This window comes from Salarias fasciatus, chromosome 4, assembly GCF_902148845.1.
Source record: "Salarias fasciatus chromosome 4, fSalaFa1.1, whole genome shotgun sequence".
In the NCBI taxonomy this organism is placed as follows: domain Eukaryota; kingdom Metazoa; phylum Chordata; class Actinopteri; order Blenniiformes; family Blenniidae; genus Salarias; species Salarias fasciatus.
In genome coordinates, this window is record NC_043748.1 from 13,558,478 (window position 1) to 13,582,639 (window position 24,162).

General features: G+C 43.6%; 2 protein-coding genes across 3 annotated transcripts; one reads left to right on the top strand and one right to left on the bottom strand.

Moving 5' to 3' along the window:
• The first annotated feature begins 1,547 nt into the window (after positions 1-1,547).
• Positions 1,548-5,760, top strand: tob2 (transducer of ERBB2, 2). Its single transcript, XM_030090197.1, has 2 exons — positions 1,548-1,814; positions 4,237-5,760. Exon 2 carries the CDS (start codon positions 4,440-4,442, stop codon positions 5,640-5,642), a length of 1,203 nt encoding a protein of 400 aa, XP_029946057.1. The 5' UTR covers positions 1,548-1,814; positions 4,237-4,439; the 3' UTR covers positions 5,643-5,760.
• A 4,642-nt stretch (positions 5,761-10,402) lies between these two features.
• On the bottom strand, positions 10,403-24,019 carry tefb (TEF transcription factor, PAR bZIP family member b). 2 transcript variants are annotated; one of them, XM_030090199.1, is made up of 4 exons: positions 23,799-24,019; positions 15,609-16,229; positions 14,182-14,384; positions 10,403-13,924 (listed from the first exon to the last, which is right to left on the bottom strand). In XM_030090199.1, the coding sequence occupies exons 1-4, from the start codon at positions 23,902-23,904 to the stop codon at positions 13,709-13,711; spliced, it is 1,146 nt and encodes a 381-aa protein (XP_029946059.1). In that variant the 5' UTR covers positions 23,905-24,019; the 3' UTR covers positions 10,403-13,708. The 2 variants fall into 2 exon arrangements, with proteins under 2 accessions (XP_029946059.1, XP_029946058.1); XM_030090198.1 differs by lacking the exon at positions 23,799-24,019 and adding an exon at positions 16,919-17,272.
• Positions 24,020-24,162: the final 143 nt, after the last annotated feature.

Consider the following 24,162-nt stretch of genomic DNA (forward strand, 5'->3'; position numbering starts at 1 on the left):
AAATGGCCAGCATTTTCTTTAAAATTAACTCACCTTCATTCCTTTTTCAGCAACACATTTTCAACTGAACAACAGTACAAATGGCATTCTGTGAACAATAGCAATTTTATCAGAACAGTAAAAGCGCAACAGTACAGAGATCTCATCCTAGGGAGTACAGTTTTAATTGCCTTTAGTCTGTCAGTTTGACTAAGAAAATGCAATGATTGAACTTGTTATGGAAAAGCAATAAAACACGAGTGAATGTAATACTTTGACAAAGTATTAGCGGTAAATCTGATTTAAGATATGATCTATGACGACATTAAAAAATTAGCTGCAAGAGGATGCATGATTGGAGTCAGATGTACATAGCAACATAATATCATAAGTATCACAGCTCATAGGCTGTTCCAAATAAGTTCTTTGAGGATTACTATTACATTGATACAGTTTTGTTGTTTTATTGGAGGTTATATTCAGCTGAGGATAGGAAAAGATATTTTACCTTGCTGACATGTTTTGACTGAGTGTACAGTCTTCCTCAGGATGTCATCTGACATCTTTTATCAGAGGTAAAACATGCATGTTGTTATTCAGAAAATAACAAAATTCCAAACAAATACATGACAACGATGAATATAATCCATCTAGTTATTTTCAGCCCTTCTACCACTATTACTAAACTGAAAACTAATTATATGTACATGCATTTAAGTTGTTTTCCCCTGTTTTTGTTGTCCTTCATTTTTCTTAACCAAAATTAAGTGTGTTTACTGGTGGATAAGCCCATAAACTAGAATAAAATTAAATGATATTAATAAAAGGCAATAAAGTTTTGTTTACATGATTATTCAAGGTTTAAGTATTAAGAGTCATTCAAGTAAATAAATGTAATCATTCTTGCAATTTTATGAAAGATTTAAATCCCTGATCCTCAAGATGGACATTCTTGAAATTATATATGTGAAAAACATACAGCTTACAAAATCTTTAACTCCATTATAACCGAGGGTATTTTCTCCCTGGCACATCATTTCCCACAAGCCCCTGCTAGAAGTCAGGTTGTTTTAGTCGTTGCAGCCCAATAATCTGCGGACCCGCCCCCATCTCAGCCAATAGAGTCTCTGTTGCCATCACCGCTTATATTTTTAGTAAATTGTTGGGCACCGTAGAAAACTACAAATATCTCTCCGCGGTGTAAAATAGAGCACGCGCGTCAATTTCAGATACCATTTCATGAATACACGTGTTTTATGTGCATTCTTTTCAATATGTAAAAGAGAAAACATGCCAATGGGGATGAAATGTAGAACTTGAAGACATCAGGTGCAGTTTCACGGTTTGTTTTTATGATAAATTGGTGGTTCTTTCAAATAAACACAAATCCAGCAGCATGGAAATTTAATCTATAACGTGCTGATTGCGGGAGATGTGAAAACATGGCGGAATGTGCAGAAGATAATAATAATAGAGCAAAGCGGCTGTTCTCATGTGGAGAAAGTAGTCCCTGCCGTCACGGGGGTGTGGGCGAGTCACGCTGTATAAATACGCCGGGTTGTCAAACAGTAAACTTTCGCTGGACCCTCCATGCAAAGTGCCACCTGAAGACTGGAGACCATCTGACTCTGGGCAGCGGCGACAGGGGGTGGAAAAGAGGACCGAGGTTGGGGGAAAACACACACACATACACACACACACACGCACACGCACCTGGGGGGCGGTTTTACATTTGAACCAGTGACTCGACACATCCGCCGAGAAAAACAGAAACATCACACGGAGAATAAAAGACAGAAACGCAGGAGTACAAGCCAAGGCATTTCTGCAGATAGGTGAGTAATTAATGTCATGGCATGAAATCGGCTGATTCTGTGTGAATGTGCTTTATCATGTGTTGATTGACAACTGCAATGCTGCTGTTTGGTGGTGTTTTTTTTTCCACCTTTAATGCGCTGACTGTAATGAATGGCTGTGCTGGTTCAGGCATTGAATGAAGCCAAAGCCTCTTGTTTTTTTCCAGTATACCAATCCGAGAACGAGAGAGATCAAAATGTTTCTTTTGCTGTCTTGTGCTGGAAACGACTGGCTTCTTGATTGCTCCGTCGCTGAGTCAATAGGCTGCTCACCACTTAATTAGCTTTATAATTCAATTCACAGCGACTGTTTGGAGAAGGGGGGGGGGGGGGGGGGGGGATTCTCCACCTGCTCCGCTGCCTTTTGACTGACATATGGCACTGATAATCCAGGTAGCCCCTGCTGCTGCCTCTCAGCTGGCCATCACTAATGCAAAAATAGGGAAATATTTATCCATTCCCACTATATTCATGCGCATTAACAGCAGTGCAAAAAAAAAAAAAAGGAAAATCTTAAATCACTCTGAATGTACAGAAATCATAACATTACGTATATTCTCTGTGCAGGTAGGCCTCTAAAATCAGTTTTTAAGATGTTTTCTAGTTACTGCAGGTAATCTTTTTTTAAAAGGGAATAAGCTGTGGCTGTGCTGCTTCATAGTTAAAAGGCTGACATGCAGCGGGTGGTGAGCAGCACACACTGCTTTCATAATGAGTCAATGTAAACAAAAATAACAACCCAGATTGCATTGATGCTCTGGCGCTCAACAACAGGCCCACAAACAAGAAAGCTGCTCTATCAAACCTACATGTGAACTATACAACTGAGAATGTTATGATGGAGATTTATAGGTTTAATTTTTTTATATATATATTTAAAAGGTAACGTTTTACTTTTGAAGCTCTTCTAAAGTAATATTTCTGCACATATGACCTGTGCTCTCCCTCTCATGTCATTGGATGACATTGGATCTTGAGCATCTCGCTGTTTTCTTTTTATAATGAGAGGTTCGAAATGCAGTGGATGCAGTCTGAGCCCCAGCCATTTCTGCGCTCAGGCTTTTTCCTGTGCTGATGGCTGTTGCAGGGGTATCTTTTTCCTCAGTCACCGTAACTCATTTTTAATTAAAGTGGTGGTGGGGGAGAAACATTTCGCCATGGATGATGCAAAGAGAGGAAAAAAAAGGCCCTATTTATAGCTTCACTATACCCAACGCTCCTATCCCATCCCTCCAATGTCACCCTTTTCCATGTAAACGTCGTCTCGAATCGTCACTCATGCAACCCGGCATCCAGGCTGTGCAGCTTTATTTGTAATAACATTAGAATTGTCTTTAATCTGAGGCGTCTTTCTAATCTTAGCCACCGAATCCCCATCTGGCAGGGAAGTGAATGTGAGGGGATTGTTTGTGTATGTGTGTGCGTGGGTGTGGGAGGGAGGGTGAGCGATGGAGGGAGGGAGGAGATGAAGAGAGGAGGCGATCGCTCGTGCTGCACACTGGGAAACTGTGTTTTATGCAGTCTTACTGTCCTGCCATTTTGCACAGCTTCCCCAGTAAAGGGCTGTGTTTTGGTTTTTGAGCTACCCTTCAGTTGACTGTTGACCAGATGATAAATGGACTCCGTGTGGGTGAAGCACTAAGCAAGAAGCATTTCATGGGATCAGATTCAGATTATGCAGGATTTATGAAGCTCGCAATCTGTTACGTCCATCAGTGCATCCCGCAGCTGATTAAAGCCTGAAATAGGAAACACTACATTTATCACTGCTGTTCCTGAATGTCGAATGCAGTGCAGGCAGTTTGGTCGCTTTGCTTCAGAACTCGGGTTGTTTTTATGCATTTGCATTGGTTTCCTGCAGCTTCTCATTTGAATGCTGTCTGCAGTCATGAACATGTTGTCCTCTGATTAGACGACCAGAGTGTCGGTACAGGACAGGCTTCAGAATTGTACCGAGTCCAGAGTCTGTATAGATTGAAACTTTATTTAATCAGCGTCAGATTGGACCAGAATTCTGTGTTTGTTCAGCCTGTTGTGGCAAAAAACGAACTTAAAATGCTTTTTCATCACAGTGCAGTCAGAATCAGGATATGCCATGTTTATTTTACACTTTCATCTCTCAAATAACAATAATATGCAAGTTTCAGGACAACTATTAAAAATCTTCTTCAGTTTTACTTTTGCTGTTGTCTTTCAACATGCCATGAAATGAGTTCGACATGTGAAAAGTGTTTGTAGAAGATGATCATATTAGGAGATTATTCTGCTGCTTCCTGTAACGCTGTAGCTTTCAGGGTCCAGAAAATATCTGTGATTAACAGTTTGCAGTTGGATAACAGCAGAATAACAACAGATCCCTCATGTTCATGCTGAGTAAAATTGTTTTCTTCTTCCTTCACAGTTGGGACCAGAAAACGAGATTTGAAAACAGCCTGCAATCTGTTGCCTCTGCCTTCAAGGTGCCTTTTATCATGGCGATGCTAAGAGAATCACACATTTTACAATAAGCTGCGGGAGGAAACTGACAAACGGCTGCCTCGCCAAACTCTTTGCACCATCGTCTTGAACACTTTGCTCCCACGACGGCGCCAGCCCGGTGCAGCCATGCATCTGGAAGTGAAGGTGGCGCTCAACTTCATCGTGTCCTACCTATACAACAAGCTGCCTCGGCGCCGGGCCGACCTCTTCGGCGAGGAGCTGGAGAGGATACTGATGTCTCGTTTCGAGGGCCACTGGTACCCCGAGGCACCGCTCCGAGGTTCCGGCTTCCGCTGCATCCACCTGGGAGCGCTGAGGGACCCCGTGGTGGAGCTGGCCGCCAAGAGAAGTGGATTGGACACGGAGGAAGTGCGTGCGAATGTTCCTGCGGAACTGAGCGTGTGGATCGACCCCTACGAGGTGTCCTACCAGATCGGGGAGAAGGGGGCAGTGAAGGTGCTCTACCTGGAGGACCCTCCGGGCCTCGGCTGTGACAGCGAGCGAGCCGAGGGGCCGATCCGAGAGGGCGAAGCGGAGGCCGAGGAGACCAAGAACCTGGGCTTCAACCCCGATGCCCAAGTCTTCGTACCGATCGGAAGCCAGGCGTCTCCTGCCCTCATGCCGTCGCTCTCCAGCTCCCCCACGCCCCTGTCTGCCCCGTCCTGCCCCGGGCTCTTCAGCTACCCCAGCTCCAGCACGCCCACCGACCCCGGCGTCCACTCCTCCAACACCTCCACCCCGTCCCCCCCCAGCAGCGGGCTGCCCTACCTCGCCGCTCAGCAGCCGCCAGCCGCTCTCCCCGCCGCCCGTCCCCAGCCCATCACCTTCACCACCGCCAGCTTCGCCGCCACGAAATTCGGTTCGACCAAAATGAAGAAGTGCAGCGGGGCCGGGTCGGCGGCCGGCTCCGGCGTCATCGTGCCGCCGTCGCAGAGGATGCTCTCCCGCTCGCCCACCACCATCTCTGCGCCGGAGCTGCTCAAGCACAAGCCCCTGTCGCTGTCCCTGCACTCCCTCGGAGGCCCCATCCCCAGCCAGCTCTCCCCCAATGCCAAAGAGTTCGTATACCCAGGATCCCCGGGCCCCCTCTACTTCGACGCCGACGCCCAGCCCATGCAGCCTCACGCCAGCCCCTTCCAGCCCCCGCACACGGTCAACGCCCACCCCTCCTTCGACCCGTTCTCCAGCCCTCCTGCTCAGAGCGTGGGCATCATTGGCAGCAACGGGGGAATCTCTTACATGGAGAAGCCGCCATTTGTGGAAGGTTTAGGAAGCTACAATTTGCAATATCCTAGTCAGTCCTTCCAGCCGGTGGTGCTGGCAAACTAAGCCTTCATTTGCGATAAGAATGGTTGTAGGAGGAGTCCACGCTCCAGATATTTTCAGTTTTTCTAACAAACTGTTCTAATACTAATACACGTTAAGAATTAGTTTTACTACAAACATTTAAAATCTCAGACCCACCGAATATTCCATGTGACTTGTTTGGTATGTCTCTGAATCCCAACCCCACCCTGCCCGTCTCCGTAGCTGTTACTCGTCACGTTTTTTGTGTGCTGGTTCCGACAGACGTCGGTGGATGGGTGGGTGGGTTCGGGAGAGTTTCTTACTACCTTGTAGTCATTGCCAATCTCGTCTTGTTTATTTTTGCAGCGAATGTTAACGTGAGAAACTTTTCTTTTTTTTTTTTTTTTTTTTTTTTTTTTTTTTTCGGTTTCTTCCCTCAATTTGTAGTCTAATGGACTCTGTTTGAGTGTAGCTCCATTTTGCACTGCACTGTCATGCTGTGAAAAGGGACTTTGCCAAGTCCTGCAGGGAACGACGGCTGTGGGAAACTCAGCACTTTGCTCTGCAATCTGCTCTGCCCTACTTGCCACAAATACAGAGGGGGGGCTCTGGTGTGTGTGTGTGTGCGTGTGTGCGCGTGCCTCTTCTGTTTTGTTGTGACTCAACGCGATCGAAGGGATTTGTTTGTTCAGAGGGTCCATCGCCTCTTTGACTCTGTCGTTACGGACGTATAGAGAGCGAGCTGTCATCGGCTGAAATGCCTGCGTGTGCCGCGCTTAAACGGAGGGAGCAGGAGAGGAGGAGGCAGTGGGGGGTTAAAGGAGTGATGTAGTAGAATGTATTGCCCCTGTCGAGGGAAATTGCAGTTATGAAGGTCAGTGAGGAAGAGGAGGAGGAGGAGGAGAAGCCTGGATGAAAATGGGCCAAAACATAAATCTTTGAATTTTAAGACAATAACCATTCCTCTGTGGTGGCGCGCGGGGATGAAACCGTCTTCACGCGTGCGCGCGAATGGAGGGTGGCGCGCGCTGTACGCGTTAATGTGTACATACATTCCAGTCAGCAGCGTGTGAAGGTGAACAGGCAGGGAAGGAGGCGAGGGGGAGGGGATGCAGCAGCTCAGCAGCGGGGATTGTGATAAATGGCTTAGCATGACTTTGACTATGAAGGAGAGGTTTTCCTCGGCGTGGAAAGGGAGAGGGGAGAGCGCTGGAAGATGGAGGGGAAACGGGAGCGCGAGAGGAAGGAGCAGCTCGAGGGTTGTGTCGCCTGCGCGCCGTCCGGGGTGTAATGGCTTAGAAAGCGACACTTTTAAAACCCAGAGCACGTTGCCGTTGAGCTTAAATGGTATTGAAGCCAAAGGCTCGCACTATTCTCTCCCTCCTCTTGAAATTCTCCTCTGATCTCTGCTCATCCAGCTGTTACAAAGAAAATACCCCAATCATACAGTTCGAGTCGTTCTCGTCTCTTACGGCCGTTTGCGGCGACACAAACAAAATTGCAGAGGAATGTCACGTGTGTGTGTGTGTGGGGATTGCTTGGTGGAAATCTGTTGATTGTAACAATGTGTGTGTGTTTAAGAGCCGGATCCAGGCGTCGTCGTCGTCGTCGTCGTCCATCCGTCGCTCCGGGGAGCGGTACCTCTGCGCGTCCGGCACTTTACGGCTGGCCTCCTGAAGCTCGTGCGCCGCCGCGGACGTTGGCCATAAGCCATTTCTTTGCCCTCCGACTATTGCACATTTCATTCGGCTGTCAAGAAATGCTTTCCGGAATGAGATGGGAGCTAAATTTGCATTTCATTGTATCACAAAGCAGTCGGTCCTACTCTCAGCCGTTCATTTGAATGTTCTTCAGACTGGCACCTATAAAACGATTTTGTAAGCGATGGCTCAAGGACTCCAGCTGGGTTTCTTTGCAATGTGACGGTTTGTTGCATGCATTTAGTTTTCCACGGGTAAGGGTGGGTGGGGAAGTCAACATCTTTTTTTTTTTCTTTCCCCAAATGTTCTGAATGTGAGGGAAGAGATTTATAATTTTTGTTTTTGTAATTTATTTCTATATTTTCGTTTTTGCTAATTATGACTTAACATTTGTATGAGTAAAGACATGGCAAGTCCAGAAATGTGTGTATATATCTATATATAAAAGTTCTTATGTTCAGATTCTTTGTTTAGTTTCTTACATGCTGAAGTTATTTTTCCAGAAAATAACATGAATATATGCAAACCGAGATAAAATAAAGATGTACAGAATAAAGTATTGAATGTGTATTGTACCTTGTACAGCATTTGTCTAATAAGACGGGTAAATGTATCCATTCTTCAGTTCGGGTCGGGAGTTTAAGACGTGAATGTTTACAGTGGGTTTGTGTAGGAAAAGATGGCTGATATCACTTTTTCTGTGCTCCCGGGGCAGTCGGACCACACTACTCCCATAGGCAGTACGTTTAAACCAAAAATTTCCACATTTTAAATTTATTTCTGAGCGCCTTGCTCCTTTGTTTTCTTTTCTCCCCCCTTTTTTTTTTCCTTAGTACATATTTACCTCATTTCACCTTTAATTTTTTTTTCACCATCTAGATTTTCTCATTTTTACATGAGACTTTTTAATTTCCTGATTGATTATTTACCATTTAGGTTTCTTCATCCTCGCGCCGTCACTTTGGTCCGTCCGGTACTGGTACTATAGCCATATCCCAGACTGTCTTTGCTTACAGAGGCTCACCCTTCTCCAGTGCAATGTAATGCCATAGTTTAAATTACCCTGAAGGATTAAAGGGGTTCCTACCTCTCTGCACCCTAGGAAAATAAATAATAAATCAGTAATTTCTTCATTAGGAAGACAGAGTTGCTGGAAGGACGAAGGAAACGAATGTGCTGTGAATAAAGTTCTGGTGTGATGTTAGTTGACCCTGCTTTAGGTTAGCCTGTGAAAGGAAAGTTGAAAAAAAAAAATCATAAAATAAAACCCTTTTAGCCCCATGATGCATGTGCAAAAACGACTTTGTATTATCTCACATTTGAACTGTTAGTGCAAATGAGGTGCGATTATTATTCCTCTGTGACGAGTTGGAGTCTTGAGGCGTGACATCTTTAGTGTTTTAAGGACTGATATAAACTCCACAAGTTGTCCATAAAACACAGGCTGCTCTATAGCCGGGGTCAAGCATCAAAAGAGACGGTGGAAAAAAAAAGAAACAATTTTGTATCCTGATGTCCTTTTGCTTATATCGACGTGTGCATTTTATTTTGCACTTTGGAATATTTCATTGTCATAAAAAGAAGTTTATTTTCTATGTAAGATTTAACATTTAAGAGTAAAATAGAAATAATTAAAAGTTCAGATGATGTATAAATATAGTGCTTTCTTTCCTGCCTGTATTTTATTATTTTTCCTACTTTGTATCTGATCTGTACACCCTGTAGATGTAAAATGAATCTTTCACTACTGAAATGCAATGACCTGTTTTCTGTGCTGCCCCTCGGGAATGGGGAGTTACTACTGCAGTTTCTTATTGTATCAGATTCTTTTTTAAGTTTGTAATAAAAACAGATTGGCAAAAAATGAGCATGGAAAATAAGATAATTGTGTCGTCCTCGTTGCTTGTGACTTGGAAAAGCAGCTCCTGAGCTGAAGCCCCTGCCTGGTGGCGGCCTCCGAGCCGTCGTTGCATCTCGGCCTTGAACATACTGCAGATCAAAGACGATCTGGACTCGTCAGATTGGGGATGTGGAGCGGCGCGTCCTCCTGATTGCAGTAAACAAATTAGAGTGATGTTTGATCAATAATTCAAAGCAAAAAAAAAGAAAAAAAAAAGATGGGATTCTCGAGTGGGAGTACAGCCAGATTGCTCGCCGCCCACCTCAGCTGGACCCATCCCAGCAGATATTACTTTACATTTCATCATGCGGCGCTGCTCGGGAGGCCTGTTCGTCCATCCGTCCATCCGTCCATCCGTCCTGCACTCCGGTCTCTGAGCTGACAGTGTACTAACATACAGCGTGGTGGTTTGACTTTAACATGCATGGCTGGCCTCCTCCTTGGTTCTCCTCTACATCTTCATCCCCCCTCCCCCTCCCCCTCCCCCACACCTCCCTCAGCTCACGCATCCCAGCTCTCCAGCTTTCTCTCCCCATCCCTTAGCCATCTTGTTTCCCTTCGTCTCCTTCCCCCTTTTTCTCCCTCACCCCTCCCTCTTTCAATTCCTATAGCCCATCCCCTGCTTCCTAGCTCCATCCTTCACACACACACACACACCCATCCCACTGGTCTTTGAGGCTGCTGCTGTTATGCAACACAGCTCCCCTGTGTGTCGATGTGATCATTACGCAACATCTCCTACTCTTCTGGAATACTGATGAGCAGGATCCTGGCAACAAAGGGACACGAAAAAAAGAACGAAAGCATCTCAAAGAACGACCAAAAATCGCAATTAGTGCGTGCACATGTGCTGGATGTGCGTGCATGTGTGCATCAAAGATGAGGTTTAGGCCAAGGATGACGTCTCCTCCGGTCCAGCACACTGTTTCTTTTGTTGCCCATTGTTTCTTTGTCTCTCGGCACCAACGCTGCTGCAGATGGCCAATGACTCAAACAAGGTCAAAGACGAGGAAGAAGAAAAAAAAGAAGTTCCCAAATGTCATTAAATTCCAATTTATTCCATAAGCATAATACAAGATACGATTAGACATGGTACTGCAGTTGCATGTATCCGATACATGGTTAAGACAATACAAAAACACCTAACAGAAAAACAAAACAAAACACATTTATATAAAAAGAGAACATAAGGCAAAAACACCCAAAAAACAGAACTTTAAAAATGTTTTTTTTTTTTTTTTTTAATTTCTTCCAGGAGTACTGAAGCTACTTTAAGAAGTAAACAAGGAGAGCGACGCTCCTGAAACCTGCGAACAGTTCGAAAAGAGGATCGGAAACAGTCACTACAGGGACGTGGTGTAGATTCTGCCATCTACAGGTCAACAAATTAACTGCAGCTTAGTACTTGTGCCCCCTGCAGGGAGAGTGCTGCTACTGCAAGTTAGCGTTGCATCCAAATTTAGAAATTGGCAAAGCGGATCTATCAAGAAAAATCGATTAATACCTCATCAAAGGTGTCATTTTCTGATAATGGCTTGCCTTAAATTGAAGATTTAAAAAAGCAGCTTCTCTTTTCACCTGCAGGAGAAAAAAAAAAAAACACTCGCTCTGATACCCAAACCGCTGATACAGTCAATTTTTTTTTATTTCATTTTCCCCCCAAATCGGAAGAATCTGCAACCCGATCAAGTCAGAAATACAAGTTGTTTTTTCATGAGGTGCATTAGAAAAAGAGGCTGCTACATAACATACGCGGTACTATACAGGATTAGATCTTGATTTATTGTCTTCTAAAAAGCCTTTCTTGGCCAGTACCTTTAATCAACCTTATTAAGAACAGTTTCAATTTAGTTGAAAATTAACTACAACAAGTTTGCATTCATCAACTACACGTGATGTTTAATCAGCATAATGCAGTCAATGTCAAGTCTGAATGTCAATGCAAAAAAAAAAAAAAAATCTAAATCCTCCGAAACGCCGGTTGCGCTACGGTTCCGTCGGGAAAACCCAAACACATTATCAAGAAACGAAAAGCTCCAACTGATCCAGTGTATCTAGATATAGATCAATCTTCAGTAAATAGGAAACAATTCACACAGTGATCAAAAGATGCCGTTTTCAGCTGATGTTTGCCACAAGGTCAAGCACTGGCTGCAGAAGGATAGGTGGTGCTGTTATGCAAGTCAGAAACACAGGACATCAGAGCAAAGATGTTCTGCCTTTTTTTTTTCTTCTTCTTCTTTTTGACAGAGCTGTACAATATACCATCGGCCAACCCATCCAAAAACATTATGCAGTTTTCAGTGATGGTTTACAGACATAAGTACACTTGGTGTCAAATTTACGAGAAAACAAAATGAGACAAGTTTACTGGGTTTCATGCATCAAGATCCTAGACTACAGAGGATCAAAACTGGAAGCACAAATGACTTTGGGGCATTTCTATTTAGTACATCATAGCAAGTTTTACATACAACATTGTTACTGAAATTAAACAAGCATTACATAACAGGGTAATTATTGCCACATTTATTTTCTTCCCAAGATTACAATGATTATGAGCACAAGCCGGCCGATCACATAATCTGCATCGGCCGAAGACACTTGAGATACGGAGTCCCATAACAGTCTGCAACGTGTTTACTAATTTAGACGCAGACCCAGCCACTTTGGCAAAGAGAACTCACTTTAACCCCTCAAAAGTGTTGCCAGACGCGACTGGGCTGCTTCAAATGTGCTCTCTGCTTAAAACCAACACTGCTCTGTAGCCCTGCTTAACTCTGAACCAGACGAAAAAGGAAGTGCTGGATGAGGTAAATTAGAGTGTCCCCTGTCTTTTGTGTGTTTACACATATATGTATCTGTATAGAAGGGAAAAAAAGTCCCATTTAACCATAGAAATCTGTTTAAAAACAAACATCCAAAAAGCACAGTTTATCCATTGAATTCCCTGCTTTGTCATTGGTTTTTATTATATAGGTATTGAAATAGAATTATCTGACATATTGTTGTACATCACAATCAACAGATGCATTATTACCATCAGAATAAATACAGCACTCATTGACTATTTGGCAAATATAAGGAATAGTGTTGGGTTAATAAAGACACAGTCAAGAGTCCCTGTCGTAGGAAATCAAGAAGATGAGACAGTTGTTTATATACAAGCTTCAGAAGCACTCAACTTTAGGCCTGGCTCGTTTCCTCCACTATAAAAACAGAAAACAACTCAACCCAGCCATCACTACACCTTTCAGCATACAGGCAGTGACTCTAGCGCCCTCTACTTGCAGTGTGCAGTAAAATAAACAGCCCTACATATGAACATATCCCTCCACCAGTGAGGGCCCTGGAGATCATCAAACGAGTGCCTTCAGCAGAGGAAACAAAACAAACTCCCTCCGTGTGTGGAAACCATCACTGCAGAAGATTCGGATTCAATCTCGCGTTAGGAAGCTGAGATTAGTAGAAAGAAAGGCTCAATCACAGTAGCTTCCATCTGCAGGTCATGCTTGGTTTTTTTTTTTTCCAGCCACTCCGAGCTACCGTACCTCCCCCTGCGGTTGATGCTGAATGATAAGCTGCCACCGGTCGGATTTTTAAACGTTACACTGATGAGTGTGTGTTTCCTTGAAGAAAAAAGTGCAAAGATGGAGAGAATACACTGAAAATGCATTAACTAAATGGTACAGGGAGGGCTGTGTATGCGCAAACACTTGTTTTGAATTTTTTGAGTGTGCAGAGGCGTGCATGTGGGTTACAAGACGGAAGAACTGTGACTGAACCGAAACGCACCACTAACTCCTCTTGTTTTCCTCTCCTGCGCCAACCTGAGGCCTCCTCTCTATCTCCGGCTCTCAACCCGACCCCTGCTCCTGAACTCGAGCGCTCGTCTGCTCCGCTCCTGCATCATGGGAGAGATAATCCTCCTCCTCCTCCTCCTCAGTCAGAGAGTAAATGCAAGTGCAACACAAGGAAAAGTGAGGGACAGCAAGTGCGCACCGCTCTAAACACGCCCTCGTCTGACTGATGCTACTCATGCTTTGGTCCTCTAAGAAGTGCTGTGCAGTGATTAAAAACTGATTTGTGTGGTGATTCTTTTGTATCTGCTGGCTGTCGTCACGTTTCCTGACTTTCTGCATCCTCCCTTGACAGGAGAGCAGAGATTTTCCTCGCGGATTTAACCATGGGAGTGTCCATAACAGTCCACTTCCTCTCTCGAGTGTAGGAGCCAGGCGCTCTCCACGGGCCGTCCTGTGACCACCGCTCCCATCATGCCTCACTGCCTGCCGGTGTGCGTCCCAAATTCCAGCATCACGTTGAGGAGACGGCGATTGGAACTGGACGCGGTGACTGGAGGTCAGCGAAGACAACAGTGCAAATTTTAAGTTCCCTTGGTTGTTTGTGTCTGTGTTGAATTCTGCGGGGAAGGGAGTTCTGCTTTTGTCTCAATGAAACTTCACGGGATTTTTATTCGGAGACTTTTGAATTTGCTTTTGTTTCTCTCTTTACAGCGGGCCGTACTTGGCCTCGTATCGGGCCAGGATGTTCTTGCAGCGGCCGCAGTCCTTCCTCATCTCGGCCACCTGCTGCCTCAGCGCGGCGTTCTCCCTCTCCAGGAAGGAGGCGCGCACCGTGATCTGGTTCTCCTTCAGCCGCCGCGCGTCGCGGGAACGCTTCGCTGCCAGGTTGTTTTTCTTCCTCCGGGACCAGTACTTCTCATCCTGGGAGGAACGAGTCGAATATTACAAGAGAGAAAAAGGAATAGAGCAGAACTGGGGGATTTGATACAAGCAAACATCTGTTTGTGAAAACATCCCCCACATCTTTGATCTCTAATCCTCCGGCCACCGGCTTTGTTTTGTTAAATGCTTTCATCTAAGTAGGACTGACCGGAGCAGTGAAGCCTCTGATACTGAAACCAGTGCATACACTTAATAAACATCAAGACATTAAGGCTACTTTTAAATTCTCCACTAACCTTCTGTTCGTCGGGAACAAAAACTTTCTTGGCTTTCTTGATCATCGGCTGCGGCTTCAGCTCCTCGTCAGAGAACTTGTGCTTGCGGGGGTTGAACAGCTCTCCCCCCGGCACGCTGGACAGGACCAGGTCTGTGGGATCTGGCTGGAAGTTAATGTCCACCTCGATGGCGTCCGGGTCGATGGGGGACGGCGTGTTGCGTTCTGTGGACAGGAAAAAACAAAGTAGTCACCACTTCGAAGGCAAAAACTGGAATAATCATCAACAACTGGGACATCGACAGGCTGATGAGCTACATTCTTATTATTCTATTGTTTCTATGGAGAATGACATAAAAATGATCCCATTATTATTTCTGAGGCTGTCGTAGTTTTGAGTCTAAATCAGCTGCTTTGTTGTATATTTTGCTTGTTTGACCGATTCCAAACATAAGTCTTTAAAACTATTTTTCTGTCTGATTTGTAAAAAAAGATGTTCACTTAACTTTAGATAACAATGACATTTCTGAGAATCTAAGAAATCAATGATTTGAATTTTTAGATTGGCAGATATTTAACTCTCAGGACTTTTTTACAACTTTTTTAAACTAGTTTGTGCCTCTCAATGCACCCTTATCTAATAGACGCTGTCTGATCTGTAATGTTATGAGATATTTTTTAACATTTGAACTTTGTATATTGAGGAAAAAAATTCAATATAATTCTAATCGGTACTGAACTGGAAAGAACTTTTACCCCAGATCAATTTTTCTAGACAAAGCACTAAAAATATGTGATTAGATTAGCAGCAAACCTGCAGATGAAGTTTCTCTACGTGTGAAGGATGGCCATTAGATGTGCTGTTTACATGTTTCTCCTCCTAATCCTCACCCAGGAAGCTGATGTATTGTTGCTTTGCATTTATACTGGCAGTTTTGACATTATCTTACAATATGTGAACAAAGTTATATAGTTGAGAGCTTTTACAAAGTACATTTTTCATCTGTGATTTTCTGACTTTTATATATTTATATTTGCTCAGGGTAACTGTTGAAATGATTCATTTGTAAAGAAAAAAATATAGAAACAGTTATTACATGATTATTAAAAGTTCAGAATCATATAAAATGGAACAAGTTATCAAATCAGCGGCTTTGAAACATTCCAGTCATTGACTTATATTAACATTGTTTCTTTTTTTTTTTTTTTATCTCCTTTAAATCTTTCAAGCTTAAAATGACTAAAACTATAAGATGGGCTCAAAGGTCAGAGCTTTAGCTGCACAGTAGCATGTTACTTAATATTATGCCAGCATCTAGAATGAAACAATGAGCAGATGTCATTCTGATGATGGATTAAATACAAACTCAGGATCAAAAATAAAGTGTTTTGAAAACTATTACATTTGAAATGGAAATGCACTAACAGAAAAACGCATTGATCACTAACCTGCTTTCTTCACTTCCACAACTGCTGGTGCCTCCTCAGATTCCTCTTCTGGCCCTTCCTCCTCCTCCTCTTCTTCATCATCGCCCTCTTCCTCCTCTTCCTCCTCGTCTTCCTCTTCCAGTTTGGCTGGCTGTAATGTGGTGACTGTCACCGGTTCCTCTGGGTCTGAGGCGTCCGCAGAGGCAGATGGGAGAGAGGGTGGGTCGGAGACAGACACCGCGGCAGGAGTGGGAGGGGCGGCAGGAGGAGGAGGAGGAGTAGTAGTAGCAGTAGTAGTAGTAGTCGTCGAGATATCTGTCGTAGCGGCTGGAGAGACAACCTGGGGTTTGCCTTTGCCTTCTACGGAGGTCAGAGTCCGCTGCAGCTCCTCTTCCTCCAGGCTCACCGGGATGCCGTTCTCCAGGAGGAACTCGTCCAGGTCCATGTACTCCAGATGGAAGGTCTCCCCGTCGTAGGGAATCGTCTTGTCCCAAATGGCCGGAGTCAGGGAGGCTGATACCCCACCACTGCCTCCACCGCTGCCGCCGCCGCCTCCTCCTCTGGAGCCTCCACCAGCACTGGGTGCCACACCCCCACCTCCTTCCACATCCTCAGAGGAGCACAACTTCTCTTTCTCGATTTCTGCGTGAAACACCAATAAAACTGGAGTCAACACAATTGAACAGACACACTCTTATTCACACAGCTCGAAAAAAAACAGAGGACTGAAAGATTTATAGCAGTGGTGGGAATTAGACATTTGACAAAGACAGCTGCTAAACAAAGAAACCTGGAAATGACTGATAGGTGAGATGAAAAAGACTGAGTGAGGTTTTGCGGAAGTGAGATAGTAGACTAGAGGCAAACAGAGAGACGAGAGAGCGAGAGAGAGAGAGAATTCTCACACATGCACCCAAAATACAAACGGACACCACATCAAGCAGAAGCCTCATTCTGCCAGAGAAAGGGGTTCAGTGCAGAGTCAGACAGTGTGTGATTCTGGAGGTGTGTCTGCTGCATGGTTCCCATGCGTGCAGAGCCGCTCACATGAGTTAGAACTTTTTGTTCTTTTATTGTTGCCACGCTCCCTCAAATGAAACTGACCTCGTGCAACATATGGCACGTGAGCCATACCCTCACCCAACGATCTGAGCCATTTGCAATGCAATGCGTCAAACTACACCTGGGATAACCGCAAAACAATTACAAAAACGACTGTGCACACCTTGTCGAGTCCTTAAAAAATGTGTCAACATCCTGCAGTTGAGCCACAAACAACGACTGCCTCCCCTCCCCTTTTTCGCTGCTTCCCTCTCCCACTTGGGTCTTACCGTCGTCTCCTTCCTCCAGGATGTTAGGAGGAGGTATGTCCATAATCTTCTTTAAAACAAAAGGGAAGGACTTCTGCGGAGCCGCCGCCGCCGCAGCAGCGACATTACCGCCGGGCTGGAGCGCCACTGCCACCGCGGCTTTGCCAGGCATTGTTCCCCGCTGAGCTCTCCGTGCGCACCGCGGCGACGCTGGTATCAAGAGCTGCCTCCGAAAGGCTCGCGACAACCGCAGACTTCCTCGTTTTAGTCTGCCGTTTGTTTTGAGGAAGCCTTTATTATGACAACGCTGACGCTTCAGGGAGCGAAAACAACACTACACAAAAACCCCTCGTTCTCCCTGCGCCCGTCGAGCCCGCTCATTGGATATTCATGAGCAGGATGCCCCGCCCACTCGTGGAATAGTAGACGCTGATTGGCTGACTGGGCTGTCAAATTAATGTATACATATACTGACGCGGTCCGGTTTTGTCAGTGTAGTCGCTCCGCGGCTGCTCATTGGCTGCTCACGCACCTTTAAGTTCATATACAGTCCGTCCGTGCACAACGTGAGTCACACTGAGAACAAACAGCGTCGTGCAGTTTGCAGTGAATTTTTTTTTCATTTTTAAATAAACATGCAGACGCTTCAGTAAGATCACAGAGCGCGAGTCGCGGCGCTGCACACCTCAACCACACTCAACAAGACGCTGTGCACGCGCCGTGAACTTCTAGCCAAAAGGCGCACAGACACTCGTGGACAAACACGTGCACCCCGCCCTCGTCTCTGTCACGTGAAGGTGCAAGCTGTCGAAGGGCGTGGCTTCACACATTTCGCACGTGCAGGAGAAGGAGAGCGAGCGGGCACGCGCACAAGGTTGGAACAGCTGGCACGGGGCATTAACACAGCAAAGCAATGATATTATGGCAATTCTTCACATTTAGTGCCCTTATCTGCATTATTAAATCCTTTTACAATCGCATTTTCGAACAGACGTCATCATATAAACCTAATGTTGCTCTGTACTATAGAAAATTAGGAGATACTTTAACATTAATATAGTTTTTGAACTTTGACTTATTAAAACAAGTTAGTTCTGTAGCACAACCTGTGAGAGTGGAGGCATGAGATTGAAGCTTTTTAAATACTTTATTTAATTTATGCCATTGGTTTAACAAGTCTTCCAGGATAAGGACTGACAATGGCAGTTCTAGATCACATGTGAAGGGAGTATGTAAACAACAAGATAGCATTCCTTTAATTAAAAACACTGATTCAAAACCACAAATAGCACTTTATCTAACCCAGACAGTTCCCTTTCTGTAGCTGAAGGTTGACTTCTCCAGCAGCTTGTCTTTTGAGGACTGTTTTCACTGAACAAACACATTACAATTTTTCTGAGCAGCCCAAACCAGTTTGTGATTAAATAATTATGCAAGAAAACACTCATCATGACTGTCCATCATAGCCACATGACTGTAATAAAGAGATTGAGCTGGATTCAGTCCAGCAGGTGTCCAGGTTGAGGAGGTTCAGAAAACTCAACTGCATATTGAGCAAGGAGTATTACCCGCTGTGCCACCTGGAGGCTTTCAGAGAAAAAACAGACCGATCTGCCTCAGAGTAGGACAGCATAAAATCTCCTTTCACTTTTATCTATTATTGTAAATATTTCAAATTCTGTTCATTGTTTATTATTAAAAGTTACTGTCTGTGTAGAAACAGGGCAATTTCCAGTAACGTATTAATAAAGTGCAATTCTTTTCTATTTCAGTCATTTTTTAAGCCTTTTTTTCCCAAACTAAGGTCAAAATGGTGTCTATCTCAATCAATACTGGGCTTAAGGGATGCAAATACCTCCGTAGAAATGTATATACTGGTTCATACTCCATTTAATGTGATGCTATGTGAACTTACCTAAATTAAACTAAAGCCACTGAAACCACCATGATGCCATAGAAAAAAATATGTTTCTCATGCACATCTCATTGTGCATTAAAAAATTCATAGCCTAGTTGAATTTTGTTGTTAATGAAGCTAGTATGAACATACATTACACTTAGAATAAAAAAAATTGATGATTTACAAAAATTACAATATTTCACAATGTACAGTAGCAACAGCTTAAAAAAATTCAACTGTCACACGTAAATGTAATCATTTCTGAAGAGCCTTGTTTTTCATTCAAGATTTCAATGCACCTATCTCTGTTTTGTACATTCATATCTTTTTAAAGTTAACAGTACAACAGTATCACGATGAAAGATTGTGCCAAACCTATTGGATGTACTCTATCAAATAAATAACCTCACAACAAATGGCTAAATCTTCATAGTGATACAGCTGTGGTACTCAATGGTTGAATTTTTACTTTTTAGGAGCTTACAAATCACAAAAAAAGAATTACTGAATAATTTTTAATTTATATTTACATCAATAATTTGCCTTTTGGTGGTCACCTGCCCAAGAAATAAAAATGATGATGGCTGCGAGTTTTTCATTTAATAGCGCAAAAAACATCTTCTAATGCTTTTAACCTTCCACATCAGCACCGGCACTGCAACAAGGAGAAACCTCACGTTTCCACGCATGCACGGCTCCACTGCACGAGACAGTGGGCACACAGAGAAGCTCTCTCTCTCTCTCTCTCTGTCTCTCTCCTTCTCTCTTTCTCAGAATGTCTCGCTCTGTTTCTCAGGATGTTTGGGTTCAGGAACACGATGTTCAGAAGCACAGTCCTCCACCTTCATCGCTAATCTCAGTGTTTTTATTACCAGTCCTACGCGGTAAACAAAGCATCTGTCGCTGCAGAAAGGATGCCCAGTAAATCTCTGCTGCTGCAGCCTGAATACAAAGCGGCAGCCCAAAGCAGGACCTATGGACTATTCATTGCGTTGTCTGAGTGGAGGTGCAGATAAGTCTTCTATTGCAATAATAAAGACAATAAATTCCATCCTTAAATTTAACAACAATTACACTGAGTCATCAGTCACTGATACCAAAAGTTGTCATTCTTGGTCTCTGAATCTTTTGCAAAATTTATTGAAAAGAAGAAAAGCCTCAGGTAGAGAGCTGCTGTGTTTGCAAATATCTGCTGGATGATAAACATATCTCATTGCCCTCTACCATTCCCACTGATGAAAATATTCTATTTAGTCTGTAAAGAGATAGCGATACGAAGTGGCCTTGTAATTTAATATTCTGCTTTGGAATAGATAAGGAAGATTTTGTATACACAGTCCAAGAGTTGGACAACATGGACACTGCAGGAACTCTAAAAGCTGAAATGTCCTCCCAAAAATGCATGACTCACATGTATTTGCCACTAAATGACTCGACCATCAACCAAACTACACACAACTGCACACCAGAGCAAAATACACGAGACCTTAACATGAGTTTTCAGACTAGGACATGAAACAAGACCCAATGCCACATGCAAATAGCTCCATTTAAAACTCCCTGCACGAGCACCGCATGCAAAACTATTTGAGGACTGTCACAGGACTTCACTGGGCCTGTGTTATGCTGCTCCGCTGAACTGGAAAAGTGACTCCGCAGCGTGACTTGTATGGTGCGAAGGAATGTTCGATGGGGGGGGGATCTCCGCCATGATCAGCAGGTGCTTCGTTTGCCTACATGTGTCTCAGGTCAGGAGGGTGGACGACGTGTACACATGGAACAGTTCTCCGCTCACTGCTCACTTGTCCAGACTTGTCTTCAACTCTATGATGACCTCTCACTTCTGATCCCAAACAAAACAACAAACAATTCTGTGTCTGAACCAGTTCATTTCCCGTCTCTTAGTCATCAACCAAAGGAGATTTTCCACCAAGGTCTTTGCAAATGTCACTACATATAAATAGCAGTTGATCTCTAAACCACCACTGCAGCTACTAAACAAACCCAAAAGGTTGTATCCTGTGCAAAATGTAAGTAATATTACTATTATTAATTTGCACTTTACCTTAAAATCCTTTTTGACATGTTGCTGTGTTTCACTCAAAAATAAATCTTTTCTTTTTTTTAACTATTTTTTTTACAAAATGGACAGATGTGTTCTTTAGTGTCTGACATGTGCTGCTATTAAATATTGCCTGCATCCTGTTATCTGTTCAAGCCTTTTCTGTAAACTATGTCATACATTAACCTTTCAGTTATATCTTTAACTGACAACTCAGGTAAAACAGCCTCACACTGAAAACTACATAAGCACTTGCATTGTCTTTCATTACGCCTTGTCGTCTTGACTTATCTGATGTTTTCCCTCAATTCTCAGGTGCCCCATGTTATTCCTGAATGGCCCAGTCCGGCTTATAAAGGCTCGCTAATCTGGTTAACAGAAAGGGTTTTCATGGCATGAGGGGGGATGGTCTTCAATTTGCGACCAGTGGAACTGGGTCACCTATATGGCCTGTTAGGAACGGCACACTCTTTTCTATACAATCTGCTCACACTCAAATGCTGCATAATTGATAACTGGAAATTGATAACTCGATGTATAATACAGAGGCAGCCTGAGACCATCGTCGAGGGAATGACCTTCATTGCCTGAGTCTGTCACCTGATGTAAGCCTAACTGAGCTGCTTTTCACCCACTGAAGACAAAGCAAACAAAGAACACAGTGACAGCAGGCCGCTGCAGTAAACACATCTCAAAGAAGCTTTTCTTCACAAAGTTTTGAATCATACCACTTAAAATGCTTAACTCTGATTATATTTTGGCAGTGCACAGATGCAGATTTAGACATATTGAGTAATTCAAGTCTAAACATGGATTAATGGACCTTATTGTAGACTGATATTAATTGTTGAACATCTGACCATAAAATCCTTGCTATATCTTGTTTGCTGACACCTGAGAAAAGATCCACAATTACTTCATTGAGAAAACAAGATCAGTCAATGTACGTCACCGTCAGCTTGTACAGCTGGTTTCCAAATGCATTTTACGTTTATAACATGAAACACTAATGCTTTCAGGCATCTCTGAATGCTCCTGTTTCAGTCAGGCTGTAGTTTTGTTGTGCGTTTAAAAGAACTTTGCCCCAGCTTTTGCTACAGTTATCCAAATCAAGAGCATGTCCCCACTTAATATCTCTCAGTATCATTTCCTTTAACATCAACATGTGAGATTATTCCATTCTTATCTTTGCTTTGGGAGGAGCTTCCCCCAAGAGTTATCTATAGGTCAAATCCATAAAGCTTCATCCAGAGTGAAAGCATGGCACACCCTGAACAGATCACGAGTCTTTCGCAGGAAAAGCACAGAGCAACATGTGCACTCACATGACCTACAAACCTTGAACACGTTTCTGGACTGTGTGAACAGACAACCCATGTATAAACAGGTAGAACATGCACACACCGCACGTCTGTACAGACAGAGGCCCACATTAAACAGTTACTTAACTTAATGAACCTCCAAAGAAATTTAAAGTCTTTACTTTTTATTTTTTTTAGCAAATCTTCCTGGACAACTCAAAACTTTTAAACAAATGCATGAAAGTTTGCACATCTTGACAGTTCCACTCCAAATTACCTTAGAATGCAGTGGTTTCTAGAAACCATTTACAGAGATTAGTTGGACTCAAACTCAAATATGACAGCCAAAGTGTGGCAATAGCTTTTGACACATTGTATCTTAGCAATTTGAACTGTTTTGCTAAACTCCCAGCCTCAATACCTCAGATGAGTCAAGTCCTCAAACAGAGTCTGATTTTTCACTCTGGCTGTGCAGGGCTGGTAGGAGGGAAAAAAAATTCTAATTTTTGATTTCTGTATTTGCTTAGCAACAGCTCAAGTTCAATCTTTAGTGATACCTGCAAGTATCCACATACGGGTTTTTGCCACAGTGACAGGAGACTTGAGCACAAATAAAGGAAAGGACACAGGTAACGTGATCCCAACCTATCTGGTTCAGTTTCAGCTGCAGACCTTTGTCCTACTTGTGCACTCTCCTCCCTCATCTCATCACTCATGTTTCACTCCTGTCCACACAGTTGTAACCAAATACAGACAAGAAACAACCTGAATACACTTTACAATTGAGGATAAGCACGAAAAGTGTACATAAAGTCTGCCTAATGATGTGATGAAACTGTGAGTGAGGGCTGTTTCAGTGTTATTGCATCAGGTGCAGGGTGCTGTGGAGAAACTGCACAGACAGTCTGCTGACATGAAGCAGCTCAGAGGCTTTCATCACCTGTACATGCTCTGAAGGATCCCACATTGCAGACACAGGCCTGTTAGCACAGTCACATTACAGCAACCTGCTATACTAATGAATCATTACAAAAAAACCCATCCCAATCTAATGAGAGGTGTTTTGTAGTTGTCCAAATATTACACCATGCTGAAATATCACAGTGAAACCTATATTTAAAAGCAGCTTCTCTGCATTCATGTAACAGGAAAAACCATGAGAAGCAAAATCACTCAAATACATGCAAAACTAATGTTTAATTCATAAAAGTCAGGGTGAGCTTCCTGTAACTCTCTTCACTATTAAACCCAGTTATAACAAACTGCAAGAAAACTTAATCAGCCCAACATTACAGCCAACAAGGAAGTGATAACAGCAGGAGTAAATCTGACGATTTCAGTAATTCACTAAAGGTCCAGATTCAGATAACTAACATTCAACAGGATTACTGTGTTTAGAATTATTTGATCCGTTTCAGGCTCGACTGGATAGTTTATTCACCATAGTAACGTGGGTATGACCGTGGCATGAATCACAAACGTGCCTAGCAACGTGTTCCTAAATAGTCTCAGAAATTTAGAGCAACACACAAAACACTGAGGCCAAATATCGCGAAAATGTGGTGTGCTATAGCAAAAAAAAAATCAAAGGTTCAAAATGATATTTCACACAGATAAAAGTTAAAAAGACATTCTTACCGGAATCCTCAAAATAGGGGAAAGAGAAGGGATAGTCGGCCAAAGACTTGAGGAGATCAGGTACGTCGCTCCTGTCTCCGAAGAATAGTTGGCTGGCTGTCGACATGATGAATACGCGGTGAAAGTACTTCCAGTGGTCAAAAAACGAGTCTGCGAGATTGAGAAAAGCTCAAGCTGTCTGCTGCCTTCCGCTGACTTCACTCACTTTATACCAACTTTTCCCAGCATCACGGGGCCGTCTGCATGTGTCCAAACAGCGGCTGTTAGAATGAGCCCCGCCCCCTCAGCGTGTGGGCGCAGCGGGAGTGGTGCATACAGCTGTCAATCAACCAGCAGAGCCTATCAGAGAGCAGGGAGGGGGCGG